The 27,981-nt window shown below is 36.4% G+C and overlaps 2 protein-coding genes across 4 annotated transcripts in view; one reads left to right on the forward strand and one right to left on the reverse strand.

Annotated features, from left to right (window-relative positions):
* Window positions 1-2,204, reverse strand: part of LOC127413833 (intermembrane lipid transfer protein VPS13C-like) — an 88,986-nt gene extending 86,782 nt beyond the window's left edge. For 2 of the 3 annotated variants that reach the window (XM_051651301.1, XM_051651319.1), the window contains exon 1: window positions 1,989-2,202. In XM_051651301.1, the coding sequence (XP_051507261.1) occupies window positions 1,989-2,088 (100 nt within the window). In that variant the 5' untranslated portion in view covers window positions 2,089-2,202. Of the gene's footprint in view, window positions 1-1,988 lie in introns of all 3 variants that reach the window. The other variant, XM_051651310.1, reaches the window with a different exon arrangement.
* Window positions 2,205-11,620: 9,416 nt separating this feature from the next.
* Window positions 11,621-27,981, forward strand: part of LOC127454714 (talin-2-like) — an 83,100-nt gene continuing 66,739 nt past the window's right edge. Inside the window, exon 1 of the mRNA XM_051722075.1 lies at window positions 11,621-11,669. The gene's annotated coding sequence lies outside the window, so the exon portion shown is untranslated. The remainder of the gene's footprint in view (window positions 11,670-27,981) is intronic.

Consider the following 27,981-nt stretch of genomic DNA (forward strand, 5'->3'; position numbering starts at 1 on the left):
ACTACTAGTTAGTTTTTAACTAAGTCAGTGCTTAATTTGGTTGCACCACATGTTCTTAAGGCAAGACTTAACTAGTAGGTCGTAAACTCTCCATATGCTGTGTCTCGTTTGGAAGGCTGCGTCCTCCGCAGGTCGCATTTCTCGTCCGCATACGTCATCGAGGCTGTCTCATTTCAGAAAAGCGAGTAGGACACTTCAAATGCGACCTTCTTTCACGGGAATTCGGAGGATGCATGAGGTGTATCCTAATTCCCAAGTTGAAGTACCTCAGTAGATGGGTGCAGTGTATATAATATGTGTAAATATATTAATATATAATTAAAATAAAGTATTAGACTAAAAGTACACCTGTAAAATCTATTTTATTTTCTCTTTACATCATTATAACTCTCCTAAAATGTACCTCATACATTCCCTTCCAAATGGACTTTGTTCCCTTCTCACTCAAAGCGCTCGCGCTTGTTAAAGAGTGGCGTGCTGTCATAGCAACCATGATACGTTCCGTTTCCGTTTGTCCTATGAAGACCGTCTCGTTTAAACGAGACTTGTTTAAAGGAAGACAGTCGGTATACTGCAGCCTTCAAAGGACGCGTCCTACATAGCACACAGCCTTCCAAACGAGACACTGAAAGTAATGCGTAGTCGCATTTACGTTAATTGATCCAATAAGCAGCCTTCATATTTGTACACAGAAGTGTTAAAAGCCGTGAACTTCAATTTGATCTTGTTACTGTTGATGTTCAAACCTTGTTTGCTCATGTAACTGTCAGCTGTATTAAATTATATCCTCATTAAAATATGATACCTAATAAAACAAGATTTCATTAACGATATAGCTTATGTAAATAACAATATTTAATAACTATCCAAAATGAATAAGGGACAATAAATAAATAACTACTTATACAACAGGCTGGAAAATGGATATTTATTCATTTTAATATTTTATATATTTCGTATATGTTGAAACTTGACACCGTACACAGGAAAGTGCACCGTTAGATCGGTTTCATGCTGAAGAAGTAAGTTTTTTACATAATGTTTTCTCCCGTAAATGTAAATGAGTGTAAATGTCAACACCATCATATACATGTCGAGAGGACTGAAGCCTGTCACGCAAAACATGAGCTCATTGATGTCATAAAATATCAGTCTGCTTTTTTATTCCATCAGTTACTCCTGGTCGGAGGCTTCCGTAAATATTTAGTTTATATGTAGGGTTACTTCTAAGTTTAATGGTGCAACGCTCAAATATTTAGTAGAGTGTAAATTGTGACTTAGTGCCCATTTACGCCACAACTAGCCTAAGTTGTAATGTACATATAGCTGGTGCAACCGGCCCCAGGTGACTATGGATGGACCCCACCTTTGCTAATTAGTTATTATTTTGAAATATACTGTATATAGTCATTAAAATGTATCTGTAAATATATTTGTAAATTTGCATCTATTCAATTACGATTCAATATTTTGATATTGGTCCATCCACTTCATCTTGAGATTTACTTGTACACTGTATGCCACACACTCAGTAGCACAGTTTGCTATAATAACTGTGTGTATTCATCTGCTCAGGCCATTTTCTGTGCGTTGTCCATTAAAAATAGTCCTTATACTGTACAGGACAATTGCCCTATATAAACATATTCTGAAAGCGGCAATTATCAGAGGTTTAAATAATGATGTTGACTGAGATGCTCTACAAAGGAAGGGCGGAGGAAGGTTTTGATTCTGAACGAAAATAATGTTCTGATCGCCTCCAGGACATAACACTTGGGTGGAGCACACAACTTGACAGACTACCAAAATAACAGTACAGAAACCAATTTAATAATAAGCACAAGAGACATTGGACAGTGCCATAAAGTTGCATACAGTTTGCACTGCTTATCGACCGCACGTTGTGCAGCTGAATACGATAAGACTCACACTAACCAGAAGAGAAAACTAACGCAATGCTGACAGGCTGTTTGACGATGTGCGCTTACCTCCCCATATGCCAATCTTGAGCTGCGACTTGTCCAGGTTTTCCACATAATCTCCTATAAATCTGTTCAAGAGGTCACTGACTAAAGACTCGAACACCATGGTGATTCGAGGAGGACAGCAACCCTGTCACAGGGAAAGCGCTAAAATGACAGTACGCATTTGATAAGAGTACTTCCCTTTCTGTGTGACAGACGTTAACAACGACACCGACTCGTTCGGCGATCAACTCACGCTGTCTGAAAAAGGGGTCACTTCTGCGATAACGTTAGTATGAATAGGCTGGCTAGTTGAAAAGAGAAAATCGATTACAAAGTGAAAATGTACTGAGCTGATGGTCATTTGTTTACCGAATAAGAGACAAGAGGAAAATATTCATTTATTATGTGCAAGTAAAAAAATGTCAAAAAATAAAAAGTATTGTTTACTGTAATCTATCTATCTATCTATCTATCTATCTATCTATCTATATATTCCACCATTTATATAATCCTGTTTCTTTTTTGTATAACACTGAAACAACCTACATCGTTTGCAACATTTTACAGCTATACAGGATATTAGATGATATAACAGTAATTTATTCTTTTTATTTTTCTATTTTTTTATTTATTTATTTATTTTATTTTTTTACTTAATCCATTTGGAATAAATATCCTTGAGTTTGTTTACACATGGTATTTTAATACACACACAAAATGTGACCATTTTCTTAACATTGTTTTGGTATTATTTAACTTTGTTACACATGTGTTTCCATTGGAACCATTGGAAATGAATGGATAAGACTACAAAATACAGAAATATTAAGTGTTCAGGAGCATCCCAACCCTATAGATGAGCACATAAGTCCTCGGACATGTGCGCACACACACAACACACACATACACACACACAAACACACACACACACACACACACACACACACACACACACACACACACACACACACATACACATACACAATGTGTGTTGAGTGCCATCTTTCCATGTAAACTCTTTGAGGAATATTTCAAGATTATTACTTATATTATCTTGTGTTTGGGCTCGTTTGAATTGGGATAGTCTCTTGTAAGTTACAATATGTCATAGTCTATGTTATATATATGTTTCAGGAAGTACAGTAATAAGAAAAAAACGTGACAAAAAGACACTCCAGTTTGTTATATTTATGTGTCTGTGGGAATTTCATACACTAATACTCACTGCAGTTTGGCCTCTGAGTGAAACAAATTTGCTCATTGCATTCTACAAATTGAGACCTTTCCAACAATATATAACACATGGCTATCTCATCTCTGAATATAATTGTTGTGATAACAAATTTGCAAATGATGAGAACGAAACAGTTCTTATCTGTCAGCCAATTAAAAAGTATTAATTAAGAATTGGTAGGATCAGCTATATGCATTGTAAAGTTTAAGCAGATTAAGCAAGTGGTTATTCATTTATTAAGTAATTATTATTTATTTATATATTTCCGCAGGGAATTTCTCACCCACACCTATCATATCTGAATACATGGATTTAACCACTGGAGTCAAATGGATAATAAATAAAAAATTACTGATTGCAACTTATACTAGGCCAGTGTCTTATGAATGGCATATTCTACAAGTTCCATATTATTAAACCAAATGATCTAATCTGTTAATCATCTAATACTATTTTTTACCAATAAGTTTCTAACTGAAGTAGAGTAACATAGCCTATTTAAAATAAGAAACAAGTGATGTTTGCTCTTTTGTATACTTGAATCTCCTAAACACTATTTGTAAATACATTTATTTTTTTATGGAAGTACTTTATTTACTCTATTTCCTAGATATTTGTGGTTTAAAAACATCCTCAAGCATCCCATCAGGACGTGTTCTGATTTCTGGATCTTCAAATTTTTATGTTGCAAATTGCTGTACATAATGTGAAAGTCCACTTTTAATAAATAAATAAATTTTTAAAAAATATCGCTCCATGTATAAGATTCCCACTTTCTTTATACTGACCTATAAACATCACTAAATTGCTGCTGCATTGACCACCATGTTGCGAGGACTAGAGTCAGGATAATTGACACATGTGGGACTGGCTCCAGGTGGTTCAAGCAAAAACTGCACCATCAAGCTTTTTTAATTTTATAAATCACCATGTGTTTGTAGCAACTAGCACAGAGGCAACAGATGGACTGACCTTGAAGTTCAGAGGGTATTAAACAGAGATCCCTTATTTCTGTGGAAGTTTGTTTTAGTGGTGTGCATAAAAAATAGAAAGTCTTATTTGTTAGATAAGATAAAAACAAAGAAGCCTGCTGTGGGGACTGTGACGGTATTCTCCATCTCACTTGCATCCACCTCACTCTCCTCCTGTCCCCATAGTGATGTGTGGTTAGGGCTGTGGTTTTCCAAGATCTTGATATTTGTTCACGTGGTCCCCAAGGAGTCTGGCTGAAATCCAATTGAACACATAGAGGCTTTTTGTCTTTTAGTGCTGAATGCTTTATGTCCAAACATGTTGTTTAAGATCTTAAAGCTGTAATCAAATACCTTGAGATGAATGCTGGTGTTGTCTGTAGACATACTTGGTCCGATTTCCACATTACTGCATGGAGACTCAGTAAACTCCTCACATCAAAGGCAAAGAAATGGTAAATAGAGATAAATCCTTTGACACAGCACAATAAAATCTACGGTACTATACTATTAAATTCAAACTCAATTTATTTGTAATCAATCTTTAGTTAGGGCAACAGTGGAAAGGAAGAATTTGATGATGGTTAGAAACTGAGGAACAAACCTTGGTATGTACAGGGACTGGGGGAGCCCATTGCTGACACGTTTAAACAAATTTATAAAAACATGTATACATGTACAGATGTTCATTGACTAAATCTAATGTAGGAACAGACATTAAAAACTGTTTGGGCATGGCCAGGCCATAAGGATGGATGCCTGGTGCTGAATTACCCCAATCAGCCAGGAGAGGGATAAAGAGGAGCCGGAGACATCAGTGACAGAGAGAGAGAGAGAGAGAGAGAGAGAGAGAGAGAGAGAGAGAGAGAGATGCATGTAGCTGACAAACATACAGTGTGAGCGACACACGGAGATGTGTGTGTGTGCACGCCGGCGAGTGTGTGCTGAAAAGCAGTTTTATGTTGCGTCCAAGTGAAAGTGTGTCTAATTAAAGTCTTCCATGAACTGTTCAACCGGCTCCCACTTCCTCCTTCGTAGGGAAGGCAGAGATCTGCCACACTGTTATAATAGTCAACGAATTATTATCTCAATCAATAAATGTTACGAAGAACTCTTGTATTCTGTATTATTGTAAGTTGATACAGATGGTGCATAAGGAGCTACTAATGATCAACTTCTCACACATTTCATATTTTAGAAAAAACATAATTCAAAATCAGGTTATAAAAACTAATTAGGGAAAACATAAGATACCTGGTAAGAGGTTTATCTGATAATGTCACACTTGAAAAGCTTTTTTTAACCTTAAATGCATGGTAATTTTCCCAAACACTCTTACATATTCGGGTCTTTAGAGACCCGGCACTTATATCTATCAAAAATGGATGTACATTTATAGATATAGCGTAAAATTTAGAAAATATATTTTCAAGACAATTAGTAATCAACATATATTTTGATGTTTTATTTTTCATAAATTAAACAGAGAATGCAACAAATCAAGACAAATCAAGAACAGGATTCATTATTTTCACACTGAAATTTCATGAGATGCAACTGGCTGTCAAACACATATTGAGCACATAATCTACACATGTGTAATGTACAATTGAAGTCAGATGTTTACTTACACTTAGGCTGAAGTTATTAAAACTTTTTTATTAACACATTTTTAACCACTCCACAGATTTCATTTTAGCAAATTATAGTTTAGGCAAGTAGTTTATATCTACTATGACAATTGTTTACAGTCAGATTGTTTCACTTTTAATTGATTAATTCCAGTGGGTCAGAAGTTTACATTCACTAAGTTAACTGTGCCTTTAAGCAGCTTGGAAAATTCCAGAAAATTATGTCAAACTTTAGACAATTAACCACTAGGAGCTTCTGATAGGAGGTGTACTGAATTGGAGGTGTACCTGTGGAAGTATTTTAAGGCCTACCTTCAAACTCAGTGCCTCTTTTCTTGACATCATGGGAAAATCAAAATAAATCAGCCAAGAATTCAGAAAAAAAAAATTGTGGACCTCCACAAGTCTGGTTCATCCTTGGGAGCAATTTCCAAATACCTGAAGGTACCACGTTCATCTGTACAAACAATAGTATGCAAGTATAAACACCATGGGTCCACACAGCCATCATACCACTCAGGAAGGAGACACATTCTGTCTCCTAGAGATGAACGTAGTTTGGGTCAAAAAGTGAACATCAATCCCAGAACAACAGCAAAGGACCTTGTGTAAGATGCTGCAGGATACAGGTAGACAAGTATCTATATCCACAGTAAAACAAGTCCTATATCGACATAACCTGAAAGGCTGCTCAGCAAGGAAGAAACCACTGCTCCAAAACCGCCATTAAAAAGGCAGACTACAGTTTGCAAGTGCACATGGGGACAAAGATCTTACATTTTGGAGAAATTTCCTCTGGTCTGATGAAAGAGCCTTTTGGCCATAATGACCATCCTTATGTTTGGAGGAAAAAGGGTGAGGCTTGCAAGCTGAAGAACACCATTCCATCCATGAAGCATGGGGGTGGCAGCATCATGTTGTGGGGGTGCTTTGCTGCAGGAGGGACTGGTGCACTTCACAAAATAGATGATGGCATCATGAGGAAAGAAAATTATGTGGATATATTGAAGAAACATCTCAAGGCGTCAGCCAGGAAGTTAAAGCTCGGTCGCAAATGGGTCTTCAAAATGGACAATGACCCCAAGCATACCTCCAAAGTTGATGCAAAATGGCTTAAGGACAACAATGTCAAGGTATTGGAGTGGCCATTACAAAGCCCTGACCTCAATTCGATAGAAAATTTGTGGGCAGAACTGAAAAAGCGTGTGCGAGCAAGGAGGCCTACAAACCTGACTCAGTTTCACCAGTTCTGTCTGGAGGAATGGGACAAAATTCCAGCAAATTATTGTGAAAAGCTTGTGGAAGGCTACCCAACATGTTTGACACAAATTAAACAATTTAAAGGTAATGCTACCAAATACTAACAAAGTGTTTTGAAAAACAATGTGATGAAAGAAATAAAAGCTGAAATAAATCATTCTCTCTACTATCATTCTGACATTTCACATTTTAAAAATAAAGTAGTGATCCTAACTGACCTAAGACAGGGAATGTTTTCTACGATTAAATGTCAGGAATTGTGAAAAACTGAGTTTAAATGTATTTGGCTAAGGTGTATGTAAACTTCTGACTTCAACTGTATGTGTATCTTATATGTATTTTCTCAGATACTTGTTGAGTCTAAATAGATGCACAACTTACATAATTTCAGTAGTACACCCAAATGGCAATAGTCATATCATACTGTTCATGTGTTGTATTTGTGATAGTTTACTTCCATGTTGTTTCTTCATCAAAAAGCAATGTCAAATGTAAATCACTGAAACATCAGTGCTACCCTGAGTAAGAAATAACATGTATATTATGTATGTGTATATAAAATACTGATCATTGACTACTGGTGATAGTTCATTGTTGCACAGAAAGTCAACGTAATATAGCATTTATTTGTATGAAAATAGTATAATTTGTCTTGTAATACACAAAGAAATAGATATCCTGTGATAGTAAACTTAAATAGATATGAAATAATTATAACAATTATAATTTATGGAAGTGCAAAAAAATAAATAAAAGAAAAAGAAAGAAAGAAAAGAAAGAAAGAAATAAAGACAATAAAACAACACTCTTACATACCTCAGGTCTCTAGAGACCCTGTACACTTTTGGTACTTAAACCATTAAAAAAGTTTTTTGTGTGTCAGTATTTATAAGAGCTAGATTGAGGAATACTAAAGAGCTGTGGGCACAACTCCAAAAAATGGATGAGGTACAGAGGGTGGAATGAGGTCCCGGGTCTCTAAAGACCCAAGGTATGCGTTTAAGGGTTATGCTGTCCCTTCATTCTGATGTTCATAAAATATGTATGTATTTTTTATTGTGTTCAAGCCACGAGTACTCTATATTATAATTAACAGAATCTGGGTGGTGTTTTGAATGTCAGAGGACATTCAGCCCTTGACAAATATGAATCCTCCCCCAATACCAATAACTGTCATGACACATGGCAGTTGTAATGATTGAAAAGATGGAAAAGACTGTAATGATGAAAAAGATAGATTAACAGCCCCACCTACAGGCCAATGGCCTGAAGTGCTGATTCACAACAGAAGGTCTGGCCATCAGAGGAGGGTATAGCTGCAGGCATTGCTCCAAAAAGGGGTGTGAACTCCAAATCGCCATTAAAGATATAGGAAGCCCCTAAACTAACCCTTTCCCAAACCTTAACCGTGAGTGGAAGTGACGGCCCATTTAGGAATTGGCGAAACCCTTTATTGAGTAACCCCGCCCCCATTTGGAGTTCTCCGACCTGCAGCTATACCTACTTGGAGAATCATAAATTTGGTTGAAATACTTAACGTATACGTATACACTGAGTTCCCAAAGCACTTAAGTGGCAGTTTACTGAGTTTAGGAAGAAATAATCATCCATGAAGAATTGTCAATTGTAGGCTACATTAGGACCATGTTGTAATGTCACATTTGAATCCATAGAGAGCAGTATAGACATAATAAAAAGGTGTAATGGTCTGAAGATACATTTTATAGCAATGGAGATCACTTTAATTCTGCAGTGTGAGAGTAACAAGGTGGTTTGTTTAACAATTTTATATTAATATTGTTGTCAAACTACATCAACATGTTTCATGAGCATGAGACAGATTAAATTAAAAAAGACAGAAGCTAGGTGTCCTTTACAGAATGTGTGGAATGGTATTGTGGGCTCACCCCTGTTTGAGCTGTGTTGGGTCAACACACACATCAATAACACATTCCACAAAATCCATGACTTCAAAACCAGATCCTCTGGAACTGAGCAGAGAGCATGCCATAATTTACAGCTGCATATTAAAAACAAACACACTCACAGAGTGTGAGAGTGAATCAGTGGTGGGTGTGTGTGTGTGTGTGTGTGTGTGTGTGTGTGTGTGTGTGTGTGTGTGTGTGTGAGAGAGTGAGTGAGTGAGAGTGAGAGCGAGAGAGAGAAAAGAGAGAGAGAGAGAATTTGTATCTGTGATATTAAGCAACTGAATTCATAATTGTAGTCATAATCTAAACAATAATGTCATCATTGTTGTAGAAAAATAAAATGATGAGCAGACACAAATCAGAATTTTATTTGAGAGGCACTGAGGGAGGAAGATGGCCCTTTAAAAGTTGCCTAATTGGCTTATGTTTATGTGTATATAAAGGTTTATGTGTCTCTTAGGCAAGTGACAAATGATCAGAAGTGCATTAACATAAGACAGTAGCAAGAAAATTAACATAAGCACACTAGCAAAAGTCACAATAAGCAGGGATGGGAGGGTTACTTTTGAAATGTATTCCACTACAGATTACAGAATATATGCTGTAAAATTTTATTTGTAACGTATTCCGTTAGATTACTCAAGGTCAGTAAAATAATCTAAAAACTTTGGATTACTTCTACAGCACATTCTCTGAAAAAAGCCTAAATATCTTATGCAGTGTTGCTTCTAAAACAAGATAAAGCAAACTGATCTTTTATTTTTTCTTTTTTTTTTTTTTTTTGATATTTTTTACAGAAAAACAATATAAAATCATTAAGAATAAGATTTTTGCTCTAATAGGTCTTACTAGAGAATACAAAATATGATCTAATGAGGATTTTCTTGATAAAAAAAATACATGATCATGCCTGGTAACGTCTGCATGTAAAAAGGCTAGAAATAGCATTTTAGCTTAGCATAGAGCTAAATGTTCACATGACAATTTACACAAGGTTTATTTCTATTTCTGCTGCTCCAAACTTACTTCAGACTTAGGCTACTTTTCTGTCTGCTCATACGAATATAACCATTTTAAGAAAGTGTTTCACCGCTGTTCAACCACTCTTTGGATCGCATCATTTATATGTATAAATGTTTTCCATCTGAATAGACTAAATATCCAATGAAACAAATGACAATAAAATGCAAAGTAATCTCTTCAGTAATCAAAATACTCTTTGAATGTAACTGTATTCTAATTACCAATGATTTAAATTGTAACTGTAGTGGAATACAGTTACTTATATTTTGTATTTTAAATACGTAATCCCGTTACATGTATTCCGTTATTCCCCAACCCTTACAATAGGTCAGTGTGTATGTATATGCTGCCATGAACATAGTATAAGGCAAAGAATAAGGCCATATTCTGAAGGTAAACAAACCTTAATTATTATGTATCAGTCTTGTATATCTCATGATATAAATCTGATAAAACACCAGAAACATACATATGAACCCCAAGAATGAACACAGGCTATAGTGGGGTAAGACCTTAACAGATTCATATTTATTCTCTCTCGCTCTCTCTCTTTTTTTTTTTTTTTTTTTTGGGTCAATTTAAAGGTGCACTCTGTAATTTTTTATGTATGTCATCTTGAACTTACACTGACAGCTAGTGGCGTGGATGTAGCATCGTTCAAACGCAATAGTTTTCAGTTACCAATATCATTGTAGAAATTCACTATTCGCTGTCATGTTTACATTGATCAATGAGTGAAAGTGTCCAGTAACAGGGGGATTATTGAGATTAAGCAAGCAGTATTCGGCTGGTCATGTGATCTTAACATGGCAGCCCCCATGAGGGGACCCTCTCCATGTAGAATAAAACAGCTTTTATAAGGTAAATTACATGACTGGAGTCTTCTTTTTAATGTGAGTTGTCGTGATTTTATACATATGTTTCAAAATTACAATTCAATTCTTTAGAGTAAATATTTTTTCATGAGGAAAAAATGACTGAGTGCACCTTTATCTTTTTTTTTATTATTATTGCATCAAACACATACATCTAATAAACATCGCTTTGGATAAAAGCGTCTGCCAAATGAATAAATGTAAATGTAATAACAACAGTGGGGACATAATGCTAACAAAGGGACAATTACAAACAAAAGCAACACATAAGATATCACAGCGAAAGAATTACATTTTCAATGTGACATCCTTAAAGATGTTATATGTTTTGGATACATTGGCGTTCAGAGGTTTAGACTTTATTAAAAGAGCAGAGTGCACCTTTATCTGCTGTCTCAGAACTCGAGCCTACGAACACTTTCATATGGTTATGTTGTGGTTGTTTTTTTTTTTCTTCTGTAGCCTATATCTAATTTTCTAAAATGATGTGTAAATTTATATAATTTACCTGTTTATTGTTTACTTTTAAGTAGTACGTAAATAAAAGCAGAGTTCTGTTTGGAAAGGGAACTATACACGTCGGGACAACATTCCCCCGGACTCCCAACATTCATGACGCATTTCCTCTGTTCCCATATTTAGAAATCGGCTGGGCTCGGTGAATTCCGTAAAATGACGAGGGGTTTACTCTAAAGAGGCAGGTCGAACGGGACCGTAGTTTACTGGGCAACGAGGGCTGGCTGTGAGCTTGCAATGAAACTGCGGTAAACAAACTCACCGGTAAGATCCAATGTGCTCAGATTTCAATGTTCCGCGAATTGTGCTCCGAATATGTATGTTTCAATGTGCAGAACAGGCTGATATTACATGCAGTGTTGAATGAGGGGTTTAGAGGTGCGTGAAATTAAGCAGTGCTGGACAGGGACGTGCACAGCGTCTATCCGATCTGACATGATACACATGCGTTCACCAGTTGCGAATAAAGAGAACCGATTCTCGATCACATTAATCGATGGAAACCTTCTGACTGTGGGCATCGCAGTTGGTAAGTTTGACATAAACGTGTGTGTCTAACATTTTAAAGACGAAGAGAGATATCTGAGATTTGCATTTTCGTGTTCGTGGTGGTTTGAGTGGCTCTCGTTTTTTTTTTTTTTTTTTTCACAAGACCTTTATTAGACTTCTGATGAAAGACAGCTGCGGCAATGTGACAAAGGCTTTATTTTGAGAAGAATTTCAAACTTGATGAGATTTATTTAGCTTTAATTGTGGTTTAGATTAAATTGTGATGCATAACTTTTGCGAACATGAATTAGAATCCGCTATAATACAGCGTTTCTGTGTTTCATAAAACTTTGCCATCGTTGAGCTCATTTCAGATGGACATTTCATTTGTTTCTCAGGGCAGCAGTAAACATCTTTAATTTAGTACCGGTTTTCTATCAAAACAACAAGCTCAGACTTGAGGATGGTCCTAACCCAAACTCTTGTTACCTCAGTTTGCATTTAATGTATTAATGTAGACGTTTCGCTTCTGCGGTTGCCACCCTACCCGCACTGCTATAATTTTTTTTTTGGCTATAGATGTTCTAAGATGCTTTTAAAAGATGAGCTGCTGTGGACGAGGCTCCTGACAGACACATGCAGCCCATGCTGATGCCACACCCCTCTGCCCTCATATTTAAAAATCCTCTCATAATAAACCTGGGAAAACATAGCCTTTAGAAAAAATAAATAAAAAAATAACATTTCGTAATCACTGAAACAAGTTTATTAAAGTCTCTGTTTATCGTTTTTTTTTTTTTTTTTTTTTAGAATAAAAACAAGTAGTAGGGCACAATGGGGCTGAAAGGCTCGTTTGATTTTGTTTTCTCCCAAAACACTAAATGGCAACAAAAACTACCATATCACTTTCCTGTTTGTCTCTATGCACTGCAAGATTTTCCTGATCCATGAGATCTTTGTGTGTGGTGTCTAAATGCTAATTTTGAGGCAATTTGATGTATTTTTTAAAATGTTACAAATTTATGTTGCTTATGGAAATTCCTGAAAATGGCACATTTATATTTAGACAAAATACTTATTTACCATTTTCAGTTTTGTTCAAGGTCATTAAATCAGAAGTTTTTTAATAACTGTCCAATAAGTGAAAGGATGGTATTTGGGGTAAAAGACCCCCATGTTGCAGGGGCTAAAGGCCCCTATAAAACACATTGTTTTTCTTAAGTGGGGGGAATAGATTTGTTCTGAAAAATTTTCAAAGTGTGCTCACATTGACTGATCCAATCTGAATGGAGATTTTGTTTATAGAATACTAGAGATGTTATAAAATGCCAAATGTGTTTGAAATTAACAGGAAATCATGCACACTTTTCTGAAGTAGTTATTTTGAGTAAGCATTATCTTGTTACTCAAAAAAAGCATCTTGCTGTCTCAAAATTATTTGCATTAGTTGACAAATTTTGCTCTAAAACTTTTGCCCCTATATCTACACGATATCACTATAACCCCCCCCCCCCCCCCCTAGGGGTTAAAAGTGTATGGGACTTTTATCCCACACTTTGGGTAAAAGACTCCCTCACCACATTTTTTTTAACTGAATTTTAATACAAACAACCTTCCGTTATTATTTCCTTTCACACATATGATGTTGAACCATCAATATTCAGTAAAAAGAAATTTATTTGATATATTGCCTCTTGATATATTTTGTGACCAGAAAAAAGCCAATTTTCCTTAAGGTGTGCCTTTAGACCCATTGTACCCTATATCAAAAACAATTATTCCACATATTCAGGGTGGGTGATTATAAGCAGAAATGTGACCTTTTTGGTCAATAACGATATATATAACAATATACAAATTTTTATGGAAAGTGATTTTAAAAGTGATTTAAAAAAAAAAAAAAAAAACAATGTCTAAAGTAATAGTAGACCTGTCCTCGTTTAATGCAAAAATAGCACATAAGTAACTAATGATGGATACAAAAATTATAGAATGATTATATAATATAATGGTTATTTGTAGTGCAACCAGATCCCTTCTATCAAGGGGAGCCTTCAAGGTTAGCAACACAAAGCATAACGCAGCGGTCCCATAGACATTCTATGGTCGTTTCACTGGCGGGAAGTGAATTCGTTTTTTTTTTTTTTTCAATCACTTGTCGCTTGTCTGCACTTCAATAATGTCCCATGTATTCTTTTACGTCATCGGTCTCTATGGCTTGTGGCCTTGATGTCTGGAATCATTGTTACGTGACAAGCACATGGGGCTGCGTTCTGTGAATGCTGTGGCCATTTACCTGCAAGACCAAAACCAAGTGTATACAAAGTGTATTGAAAGTATTAACAGTATTTATTCACACCATATTAAACATGTGTCTTTTGAAGAAAAAGGATAGCATTCCCCTAATGCTGCGGATCATTTGGTCTCTATGAACACGCTTTTCTTATCATAAAAGGCTGTTTGTGTAAAGTACTTTTGGGTTAAGATTAACCTGCTGCAATATGAACAATATTGCTTGACAAATGTCTGTCTGCTAATCTTACCCTTTATTGATGTTGACCAAGCTATATGTCACTCAGTAAATTTTATGAATGGGCTTGTTTGCTTTCATTTGAGTGTTTTTCATGGCTAGTTGCCATCTATTGTTAGCACTTACTTATTAAACATATTTCACTCTAGTGTATTTATTTTAGCCATGGCAATCGATTAAAATGTTTTTATCAAATTAATTACGTGATATGCAGATGAATTTAAGCAAATTAATTGCAATTAATCGCATTTATAAATATTTGCTGAGAGCCCCTGAAATAACAATAATTAAATATATGATGATTAAATAGTTTTATTTAAATAATTATAATATACAGTATAAAAAATAATCATTCAGATAATTAAAATGCATTACAATATTGTGGCAGACAAGTAAAGCATTGATTAGACAATACAAAAGGTGTCTTTAGAAGTCAATGCATTGTTTATTTTCATAAAATTTATATTTGGCCTACAGTTTTACATTTGAATTCATCAATCTGTCTGAGATAGATTTATTATAAGGGCTTTTATAAGGACACTTCAATCTACACATGCGTCGGACAGACACTTTTGGAGCATCTCACTTTGATTGCGTTGCATCATAAACACAGTGTTTTAAGGTCATTATGTCAAGTAAAACTTTCTTGGAAACTTAGAAAAACACGTCTCGAGATCCCTGCATCCAGAATTTTGTTCAGTTAACACATCATTTTTTAAATATAATTAATAGCACTGAATTAACACATAAATTGACAGCCCTCATTTATTTATATGCCTTTTATAACTAGCACCTATGAAACTCACACATTTGGACCACCAACAGTCTTTGTATTTTAAAGAGCCTTTTTGTTTAGGCTATTTATTATTGTACCAGAATGGAAGCAAGTGTATGGATGTACATGAGTGCGTACTTATGAGATATTTAAGAGTGTTTTAGCACTGCCCTGTGGGGCCCAAATCTAATCCCAATGTGGGCATGTACAGCATTTTCCATTCTGCATTTCAGAGTAGAACCAGAAACCTTTTCGGAGCCACAATATTTGAAAGTCCACACAGGAATGTCACATTATCACATTATAAAAAAGCATGATCAGATCTCTTATAGTTTTCTCAACTGGCTTGTGATTTTCAATTGCTGTTGATCACAGTGAACTCTATCTGCATTTTAATACCTGTACTTAACACTTTAATGTCACACAGAAAGTTGAGGTGGCTGCCTAACTGTACCAACCCCCCAGTGGTTATAATTAGCAGGAGTGTTGTTGGGTATGTGGTTGTCGCATCCTTTAGCTGAAGAGAGCTCTTGAGCACTACTGCCAACAGCAACTGATAAAATACTACACCTCTGCATGCACACCGCACTGTCATCATTCTCTCTTTTTTTTTTTACCTCTGCTTTTCCTCATTTTGCCGCTCACTCATATTTGCACCTATCACGCAAAGGGCTTCCTTGACACTAGGTTATTGGACAATTTGTCAGGCGAAGCTGTTTCTTTGTCTGTTTCTGGTTGATGTACTTTTTGTATTGGTGCATTAATCTGATGCCATTAATGAATTAACATGGACGGCATGAACAAATCTTATTTTGCTGTATAAGTAATTATGATATAGTTATTTTTGCTAGAAATTCAATAAAGAAATGGTTTATATTTTAATAACCATGTGGCCTATGTACTTTACAACTGAAAGGTAGTTGACTTATTTTTTCTTTTTATTTGGAAGTGGTATAGACATAGACCAAAATATAAGGTTACTCATAATGAATAAGTCTGCCATTGGAAAAAAACAGCTTCACATGATTTAACCCTTGAGTTCAAAACATTTAATACGGTGATATTATAAAAAAGCGAGTTCTGACTCTAACATCAATTTGGATAAGACACATTTAAAGATGTTGCTAAATAGCTGATATATGCACACCTGTGACTGGATCAATTGAATTCTATATTAATCTGGCACACTGTAAAATACAGCATGTAAGATTTACTTAATTTTTCTTATGCAAGATTTGCACACAGGGTTTATAAGTAAAATCTACTTAGCTTTAGAATGTAATAAGCAATTAATACATGAGTAAATTTTACTTAAAAATATAATGCGGTGCTCGTATACGTAATTATCATTCAATGCTTTTAAGACATATTTCACATAACCCAATGAGGCTGAGTTCACATTATCTTAAGACAACGTTGGGAAAGTTTGACACCAGGTGTATGAGCTGCATACACACAAAGACCGTAACAAATAGTGGATACATTTAGAGCACAAACTGGTAATTTTTGAGCAGAAAACGAAATCCAGACATCATAAAACAACAAGTTGCTAAATGTGCAACAAAATCAACAACAACGACAGTGTTATAAGACAGGACATTAGTGAGATCATGCTACCCCATTATTTATTCATGCACCGGTGCATGCTGGGAGCATTAGCACAAGTCTTTGTAAATATAACAAACAATATTAAGTAATATTTACTTATAAGTTGAAGATTTTACTATTTACATGATTAAACTGAGTACAAATGTAGAATTTGCTTAATATTTGTTAGTTCAAGCATGAACTAACTTATTCAAGTAAAAAGTACTTAATCTTTTCTGCTATATTTACTTCCCCCAAAATAATTTTTTTCAGTGCAAGTAGCAAAGTTGCTCAGCAACCGTAAACAGCTAAACTCTGCTTCCCGTTATACCCCTTAATAAGATGTTGTCTTATTACTCTGTTTCTTTGTCACTTTCATATCTAAATGATATAAAGCACTCCTGGCCACTAATAGCTGTGCAAATATCCCATCCTGTCCATCCGTCCGTCCATTGACATTTCTACAGTCTTAAAGCCCAGCCCTGCTGTGGATGTGTGCAGTAAGGGCCATATTATTACTTGGCCATGTTTTACCTTTCAAGTCACTGGAAATGTAAAACCATTGTCTCAAGGAAAAACACCTAGTTTTTAAGCTTAGTTTCATAAGTTTTAAACTAAGTTTAGCTGAGTTGTGATACGCCTCACAAAATTTGTGAAGAGAAACAATGACACTGGGCATTTTCACCTAACTTAAATGTGGCAATAGGAAAAGGAATTTTTTTGATCATTAATTTTTAGAAGATACCTTGACATGTCTCTTTTATTTCATATAATCTTTTTAAACATGATCTCACCAGATTCAGTCAGCAAGACCTATTGTGTTTGCTCCTATGTATTTTATCAATACTTTGTAGTAGCCAAGTTGTAGTAATATATTTTCTTGTAGCATTTAAGACCTTTGGTTTGACTTTTGTTTGGTGAATGAAAGGCGTATATCAATCACATCAGAAAATGTTTAGCCAAAATGCTAAATAGTAAATAATGAGTGTGAGGTAGTGGAGCAATGCGTGGGGCTCCATTCAGGCAGACACAGGACACCTATCGGGCCTTGTAGTTTGACTCTGGAGCCTTGAGGCTGTACCGAACTCCCCCACACACTCTGTGCTGAAACTGGATCCAGTTCAGTCTGTTATATCAGGAGCTTCTGCTATTGCTGCCCTCCATTTGGCAGAGCAGCTAACTAGCTCGTCATGCTCTCTTGTGCTCACTGTGAGTCAGTTGCCAGGAACGGCTCTGTTAGCAGGTGCTGGTTCCAATACCAAACTGCTTCGAGGGTTCGAGCAAGTTGCTCTCATGTGTGTACATTCCACTGGAATAGTAGATGAGTGATTAAAGGAAGGTGTTGAAAGTCTTTTTTTGAATGGGAGAAATAGAGTGGACTGAAAGATTGTTGGACAGTATATTTAGTAAAGTACTTGTCTCAGGTGCACATTTGAATGTATATCTCTGAAGGAAAAACACTGTGAAAATCAAAAAGGTACATGTCCCTTCGCTTTGAATACAGTGCACTTTCTGTTAGGGTATCTTTGGGAATGCAGCATATTTTTGCCCTCTGACATGAGGCTCAATATGGTTACATGAAATCAGAGTAGAGTGGGGCTTTTCTGAGGCAGTCTGTAGCTGGCTATGTGGTTAATGTTGCATAGATGTGTTCTCCAAATCTCTGTATAGTAGAGCTGACAGACAGCTGCTGTGGCCATGGAACCTCCTCATCAAAACTTGCTGTTTATTGTACTTGCTGCACATTTACAATGTAAATGCACTAAAATGTGATTAGTTGACTTAAAAAAATAAATAAATAAATAAATAATAAAAAAATGTAAATAAATATTATTCTTAACTTAACTTTTCTGAGTTGCACTAACTCAACTAAAGTTATTTAAAAAGTTGTACTCACTTAAGCTTAAGTTACAATCACAAAAGATTGATAAGCTTAAACTTAAAACTAATGAGTTTTTCTGAGTTCTGTCTACTTAAATAAATTCAGGAAACATGTTGCCTTGAGAAAATTAAGTCAGTACAACTTAAATACTTCTATTTATAGCTTTAAAGAAAATAATGGCTTCACACATAACAGATATGACTCATTTCGTCAATTATTTTAATTTCTACTCTGAAAATAATAATATCACATTCAAAACAAAGTCAACATGGAGACTGATTCATTCCTTTAAAAAAAAGCTCTTTCCATAAATTGTATGAAAAACGCTTCTCTGAAAGATTGCTTGCACATTTCAACTTGTGCCGCCTGACAAACAGATAAATTGCATTAAAAGGATAGTTAACTCAAAATGAAAATTCAAAACAAACCATTTACTCACCCTTATGTTGTTCCAAACCATGGGACAAAAAAAAAAAAAAAAAAAAAAGAAAAGAAAGAAGTTATCATCTAGCAGAATGTCCAAGCTTCTCTTTTCCATACAATAGAAAATAAGTAGTAACCACTGCAGTCCTAAAGTCCCCATCCAGTTTCATTTTATGGAAAAGAGCAGCTTGGACATTGTGCTAGATTATTCTTTCTATTCAATGCAAAGAAACAAAGTCATACATTTTTGCCACAATATGGGTGTAAATGATGACAGAATATTCATTTTTGGGTAGAACATTTTTACTCAATCTTCTAGCTGGCTAGCAGTTTTGGACTGATTTTGTCCCGGCCTATTGCAACATCACCTTCTGCACAAAGTGAAAGTGTTCTTCATGCCTGCAAGGTAGTCCATGTGCAGTCTGTTCACAAGTCCATACAAAAGACACAGAGTAACTTCCCAGGTCATTAAGAACAACCTCCCCTTAGAGTACCATTGTGTTGGAAGACAGCAGGAGGTGTAACTGTGTTAGTCCTGGCCTTCAACGGTCTTTGGGAATGATTATTCCAACAGGCATCTGAGCGAAGTCTTCTGTCAGTCCTGCATGTGAACAGCAGTGTTAGAATTTCTCTTAAGGATCAATTTATTTGCATATCTAGTGACTTCAGAAAAGTGACTTCAGTAAAGACACAAGTTTGTGAAGATTCCTGCTTTCTGTATTTACTGTCTGTTGCGTTACTGTAGTAGTTTGCTTAACATTTTTATGTCTGCACTGTAGTTTCCTTTCTTGTTTTCCCCACTGCTCTGCAGTGCGTTAAGAATGACAATAAACATGACTTTGTTTTTAGACAAATCAATATATTCAGATATTAGATCTAACAAAATTATACACACTTACAAAATACAGTCGAAAGAATCCTGAGTCATCGTCGCCAAGGAGAATGGGGATACCATGAAGCATAGCAGTTTGCATTGCAGTGATATCCTGTGTCTATCAAAAATGGAGATACAATAATACATTAGCTTTATTAATTAACCACAGGGAGTAATAAAAAGTCTGTGACAGTTGACTTTGGTTGAACTTAAGGCAGAAATATATTTACAACTCACAAATTTGCACAGTCAGCTTCAAATATTTATTATGCAAAGTAAATCTATAAATTCAGTTAGTAGAAATAAAATGTAAGTTAATATTCATAAAACATTTCACCTACCTTTGTATTAACCTGGCTCTTTGGTCAACTCTGTTGTATTAAATGTACTATATAAATAACGTTGAGAGTATACATGAAATAAAATATACATTCATGTTGACTATTACATCATTTACATCCTGGTGCAACCTGGAGTTTATAGAAACTGACCACCTCCACGCACCTGTCACCTTATTTTGTGTTCACCATGAACTATACTGAAGTATTATAAACATGCAATTTAAGTTAAATGTATATAGGTATAAATACAGCGGTGTATATATAGCTTGGCAACACAGTTTTTAAATGGACCCCAATGGTCTTAAAGACAGATGTATCTATAGAGTGAGCATTGCATGGGTCTTGCTTCATATACATTTTTAGTAGTATTTTAGGATAACAGTTTTATTCCCAATAAATTTTAAGTCATAGTCATCACAGGAGTCTACTGATTGATACAACATTTTAAAACTATTTTATGTTATTTTATGTTTCTGAAAGAGATAGCAGTAACAGGTTTGACTTTCCCAAAAAGTCAAGAAGTGGAAAAACATGATATTGAGGTTTTAGTATTGAAAGCATTCTGTAAATGTTAGTGTTGTTGGACTGCATTGAGTTGAACAGGATGGTGTTTTAGCCTGTGTCCACTTTTATCTGTCTCTCAGTCTCCGCTTACAGCCTTCTTGGCCCCCCTTTATTACTTCTAAAGTTGGAGTCTGCCTTGACAGAGAGTTGCTAATATTTGTTGACCATCCATTTAACCTTCACATGGCTCTGTGTTGACTGAGCATCTGAGTTATGAAGACATTATGAGTTCATGTCTGCATCTCTGTGTTATAGGGAACGGCTTGGTAAATATGTGGGAACTAGGCATATTAAAAATGTGAATCCCCTTTCCAGTCACTTGAGCCTAGCTTTAGTCTCCTATTTAAAATTCATATCCGTTTTGTAAATGGGTTAATGGTGCATTGAGTGTGTTAACATGCACAATCTTAAAACTGCAAGCAACTTGTGGTGGAACATTTTACTTCAGTTGTGTTTTGGCACTGATCTTCTCCATGTTTGGCCTGTAGTTATCAATTGGAGATCTTCACCTGCAGAGCCAAAGCCATAACGTGCAACTGTCATGTTGATGTTATGATATGTTTAAACAATTATAACCGAGATATTACTTGCTTTGAGGAAGATAAACAACATTAACATAATTTAATATGAGTATTTAAGTGCTTTATTCACTACACATTAATGTTTGTATTGTACTACACATATCAATTTAAGAGGTGAAACTTGTGATATGGCTGATAAGAGTTCAATTGAAGGCACTTTATTTTTATACTACAATCTATAGCCAAAGTGGACAATGCAATTGAACCATAATACTAAAATAGTAGGTGCATACACTGCAAACAACAAGACTGTAATGTAAAAACATAAAACGTGGATTCAAGAATGATGGAGATGAAATATTGTTTCCAAGCATTATACAGTAGAAATTAAACCACTTCGCCAAACAGATAACAGTTAAACACCCATCCAGAGACTGATGTCCTGCGACTGACTGAACCGCCATAGCTTCCCAAGCCGACACCTGCGAGACACAGCCGGTCCTTCTTTTCTAAGCTTACTGACATGATATAAACATGACTTCTGACAAAACCGACCAGACAGCTCTAAATAAAAATCGATTATTGAAGGCTTACCATAGTGAATTGGGATCAGAGTTCTGAACACTGATTTATTATGTACTCTCTCAATTAACTTCTGTTGATTGTAACCAAAAAAATCTTACTGAATGCAGCTTTAAGCATAAACCAGTTGGCACACATAGACTTCCGCCCATTATCCTGACTTTGCGTTGCATATAAACACCTTTACCAGCGTTCTCACAGGTTTATCAAATGTGATGTGTGTATGACTGTTTATGTTTTGACATCAAAAACCGAGAAACCAGTAATCTCATGTAAATACAGTTTTCTTGCACCCCCCCACCCCCCCAAAAAAAGAAAAGAGAATTATATATAAATATATATTGATTAAATTGATTTTTGTTTGTAATCAGCCTATTGGTATAAATGTACAGTATACACGCTCACTGTTTGTGGGCAGGTTAACTCAGAGGTTTGAGTCATTTCAGTCCTACACAAGACGTTCACTTAAGTTTAAATATGACGTTTACAAATAGCTTGCCTGAGCGCAACAGAATAGACCAGAATACAGGGGTCTCGAGAAGCGCAACGGAATGGACCAGAATGCAGGGGTCTCGAGAAGCGCAACGGAATAGACCAGAATGCAGGGGTCTCGAGAAGCGCTACAGAATAGACCAGAATGCAGGGGTCTCGAGAAGCGCAACGGAATGGACCAGAATGCAGGGGTCTCGAGAAGCGCAACGGAATAGACCAGAATGCAGGGGTCTCGAGAAGCGCTACGGAATAGACCAGAATGCAGGGGTCTCGAGAAGCGCTACAGAATAGACCAGAATGCAGGGGTCTCGAGAAGCGCTACAGAATAGACCAGAATGCAGGGGTCTCGAGAAGCGCTACAGAATGGACCAGAATGCAGGGGTCTCGAGAAGCGCTACACAATAGACCAGAATGCAGCGGTCTCGAAGCGCAACAGAATAGACCAGGATACAGGGGTCACGAGAAGCGCAACAGAATAGACCAGAATACAGGGGTCACGAGAAGCGCAACAGAATAGACCAGAATACAGGGGTCTCGAGAGACATTTCAAAGTTTCACAATTTTCAACCTCACACTGCATCTTAAAAATGCAGTGCTCATGGTGGGAAACTAAAACAAACAAACAAAAAGCAAACAAAAGAAAAACTTTTCCGAAAAGGTTTACATGCAGCTGTCTAACAGCTAATCCAAGCACCTCTACAATAAATCCAAATAGGAAAAAAAATTCTAGATAATTTTTATTAGATAAACTAGGACCAGATCACATAGAAGACTGTGAAGAGTCTAGAGGCAGACGTTACCTTTTTCACCTCTCTAATAAGGTGATATGTTGTGTGTTTATGGGTGAGGGCAACAACTGTGTAGCTGGGCTGACAGGAAAAACCTAGCCTGGATGTTCTGTTCTTTGACAGCTACCTGCCCCCACTTTCTCCCTCTTTCCCCCTCTCAGTGTGAGGGGCTTCTTTGAAGGAGTGCCATGAGAGCCCCGGCTGGATTCTATTACATGTGGACAGCTCAGCATTAATCAAATGCTTGAAAATAGCCTTTTATTTATGTGGTATGCTCTTACAATTCCCTAATGTAACTAAATGGATACAACAGACTAGAACAGATTAGGGGCCAATAACTCCCGAATGGCATGTTTACTAGAAGGGTATGTTGAGATGTTTCTACTGAGGTGTATCTCATAGTAGCAGGACATGACGTATATAACCAGATCTGAGGTCTGTTACAGCTGTGTGCTCTGAGGTCATAGTTGTGGCATAGAAAATCATATGATCCTTACCTTAGATGTGGGCACTGGTCAGCATTATGGCTGTGGTTCTTCCTGGCAATGTATAGGCATTTGTGCTGATGATGCTCAAGTGGCTGTAGGTGTACCCTAAATATGTATATTTAAAACAGGGCACTACTGAGTCAAAATGAACTTCTTTTTTTTGTACATACAGTACAGTGTGAGTAATGGCCTCATTAGGCAGTTGTTGAAGTTGCTAATACCTACAATCTTACTGACTGTTGAGATACAGCTATGTCTAGCACTGTTTATTTTTCATGGGAATAGCTCCTTTGTGATGCTTCTGATTCTGAAATGTACAGCTTGTAACGTGTAGCTGCAGTGTAGTTAAACTCTTAAACAAGCTGGGTTGCCAGTGAAAATACAGTGATTAAACTAGCTAATTAGGAGGGTGCTGATTTGCTGTTGGCTGCTGTGGTATTTTTGCAGATGTTATTGGGGTTTTTCTTAAACGAGCTGCTCAGTTGCTAGGTCTGACACTATGATGGGAAGGCAATAGCATTTTTTTTTTTTTTTTTGCATCATTACTGGACTGATCACTTATGCAATGAAACCATGCAATGGAGCTTTTTCCTTTACAAAAAATCTAGATTTCTAGCAAACTAGCTGCAAACTTGCCACAAATTTGCCAGTCATTATTTTTACATGCAAATTATTTTTCCTGAAACTTGTGGCAAATTATCCATTGTTGCCAAAGGTTTGCTGCAGGTTCACCACTACCAGTGGAAAAACTGCATAAATGTGAAGTAATGTGAGGTTATATGTTGTGTCAGTCCTATAGTGTTAGTAACTTCAATGTTTTCTTTTTCCATCTAAACACAGGAAGATATTCCAAGCCCAAGATTTAATCTAATTAGCAATGGTGTGATTTCATTCAGATGGGTGTAATTGGACACTTTCATGTCAGTATACTTTTTATACTGGCAACAGGCCAACAGTATCAGTGTTTCCCGTAGGATTTTTCAGCAGCGGTGCTGTTGTGCGTGCATCCATGAGACCACATTTTGGTTCTTGACAGCCCCAGTCCTCATTTACTTTCATTAAATGGAAAAAAATGGCCAGGAAGTTCACGTTTGTATTCCATGGAAGAAAGTACTGTTAGTCATATGGGTTTGGAATGACATTAGAAGTAGTGAGTGAGTAAATAATGACAGAAAATTCCTATTTGGAATTTCTTTAATGCCCAAATCCTGTATTAATCAGTACTTTGTATCCAATTATCCTGTATATTGTTATTCTCTTAGGCAGGGCTATTCAACTTCATCGACAAATGGGCCAGATAGGGAAAATCTTCGGGGCACATGGGCCAAGACAGGATATTTTGTTATTGAAAAGCATCTATCTACAGACAGAATAGATACAGATTGTGTTATAGCAGGTTATTTGTAGCGCAACCTCTAAAACGTGGCACACATGCATGAGACACTGTAAAAACATCAAGACAGGGCGCAACATCTGTTCAGCACAAGTCTGCTTAGGAACAAAACGCATTCGATGTAAACAGCCTCTAAGACAACTGACAACCTTACGCTGGCCACTGAAAATTTCAAACGGGCCAGATTTGAGTAGGTTTCCAGTTGAATAGGCCTGATCTAAGGTATCAGTATGCTAAACATGAACTGAACATTACTCTACAGAGTTGATTGGTCTTCTTGCTTGAACATGTTAAGTGTCAAGGGGTTGTTAAGTCTGTCTTTCAGTAGCCATGAGTCATTGAGAAGCAGTCTGACAGTACTGATGTGTTGCCAACACTGCTAGGCTGAAGATGGACACATGCAAGTCATGCCAACCATGCCAGTGACCGCAATGCCTGCTGATTCCGTCCTGAGCTTCATGCTTTATTTACCAATCACTTATTTTTTTATTCATTGTCTCTCTCTCTCTTTCTTCCTCTCTTTTTGTCTCTTTCTCTTTCTCTGTCTCCCTATCTCTCTTTGATTCATCTGTTTTGCCTTCCCCCAGAGTACTTTTTGCAGCAAGAGAGGCTCAATAAATGTTTGTAATTGTGATTAATTAAAATCCCTATTGTCTGATAGCCAGTGTTTATTATGGTGCTGTGAGTGATTTACAGTCTCAATTTTGTCATTAGTATTTACTTTAGAAACCTTTAGATTTCCATCTATGCTTAATTGATGGGGAACTAATTTTCTTTATAAATTAAAAGTGACTGACTTGTACGTTTTGTTGCATACTTGTCTGGGCATTGTTTTGAACTTGCATGGCTTAGTTGGAGTATTGTGGAGCAACTTGGAGTTTTACTTTTGTAGCTAGTAATCGTAAATGAGTTAAAGAGGTCATGACATGAAGAATTACATTTTCCTTAATCTTTTGACATATAAGAGTTCATTGTGCTATAAAAACATACTGAAAGTTTCAAAACTGAAAACATCCTCCTTAATAGAAAAAGAGCATTTATTTAAACCAAGCTGCAAAAACAGCTCGTTTGGAATTTGTGGAACTTGTGATGTTACTAAGACCAAATACACCTGCTTATGCAACGGCTATTTTTCCGTCATTGCACCCTTGGCCCCGCCCACTGGTTCTCAGAGTCAGTCATACAAGTGAAGAGCAGAGAGATTGGGCTGTCATGGTAGATTCAAGTGGACTTGCACTGGACACCTTCATGTGCCTGTCTGGATTTGAATATTTTTCTACTTAAACATGCACAGACAGATGTCTTTGACTGCTTGATACATATCTCGGGCCGCTTTTAAAAGATGCGGTGTCAAGTTATAACTCTAAGGAGGAGAAGCTCTCTGTTATTCAGCTGAGCTCAAACGCATCACGGACGTGTTCTTTCGCCCATCTGCGCTAATTTTAGTTCTTGGTGTATGAAAACATGAAGGAATGATACTGGGAAAAGGATGTGGATGTGTCTTCAGCGTATTTTAGAGTGGATTGTATGTTCGGCTCATAACATACCTGTCAGTTCAGTTCTGTACATTTGGATGCAATGTGTTGGGTGTGCGTTGTGTAAACCCTGACATTTAGATTTATAATTTTGTTGAGCTGGTTCATTCTCTTCCGATTGAGTTTCAAAGGACTGTACGTTGTTAGCCAATCAGAACAGAGGGCATTTACGCTGAAGTTTTAAGGAGGCGCTTAGTCCAAAACCGAGCATTTCAGACAGAGGGCCAAAAATAAGGTGGAAAGTTATAATTTATTACTAAAGTATGACTGTTTTAATGTAAAAAAAAAAAAAAAAAAAAAAAACCTTTACTAACATTATCAGTGGACCTCAGGGAAGATAATACAATTTCATGACACCTTTAAGTCTAAACTACCTATTCTACCCTTGATAATAATGTTAAATTCTAACAAGTTAGCAGTTAAAATGCAGGCGTATGTGTTTTTCTGGATGTATGATTTGTATAAATATGAATTGAGTGAATTACAAACCTGCCCTAATATATTTATATAGATGAGACATACAGTATACAGCTGAGGAGTTCCTCCTCTAAATGCAAAGTGTGCTTGTATATGCATGCATATAGAGTTGTGCTCAAAAGTTTGCATACCCTGGCAGAAACTGTGAAAGTTTGGCATTGATTTTGAAAATATGACTGACCATGCATCATTTTATTTAAGGATAGTGATCATATTAAGCCATTTATTATCACATAGTTGTTTGGCTCCTTTTTAAATCATAATGATAACAGAAATCACCCAAATGGCCCTGATCAAAAGTTTACATACCCTTGAATGTTTGGCCTTGTTACAGACACACAAGGTGACACACACAGGTTTAAATGGCAATTAAAGTTTAATTTCCCACACCTGTGGCTTTTTAAATTGCAATTAGTGTCTGTGTATAAATAGTCAATGAGTTTGTTAGCTCTCACTTGATGCACTGAGCAGGCTAGATACTGAGCCATGGGGAGCAGAAAAGAACTGTCAAAAGACCTGCGTAACAAGGTATTGGAAATTTATAAAGATGGAAAAGGATATAAAAAGATATCCAAAGCCTTGAAAATGCCAGTCAGTACTGTTCAATCACTTATTAAGAAGTGGAAAATCCAGGGATCTCTTGATACCAGTCCAAGGTCAGGTAGACCAAGAAAGATTTCAGCCACAACTGCCAGAAGAATTGTTCGGGATACAAAGAAAAACCCACAGGTAACCTCAGGAGAAATACAGGCTGCTCTGGAAAAAGACGGTGTGGTTGTTTCAAGGAGCACAATACGACGATACTTGAACAAAAATGAGCTGCATGGTCCAGTTG

This window comes from Myxocyprinus asiaticus, chromosome 2, assembly GCF_019703515.2.
Source record: "Myxocyprinus asiaticus isolate MX2 ecotype Aquarium Trade chromosome 2, UBuf_Myxa_2, whole genome shotgun sequence".
In the NCBI taxonomy this organism is placed as follows: domain Eukaryota; kingdom Metazoa; phylum Chordata; class Actinopteri; order Cypriniformes; family Catostomidae; genus Myxocyprinus; species Myxocyprinus asiaticus.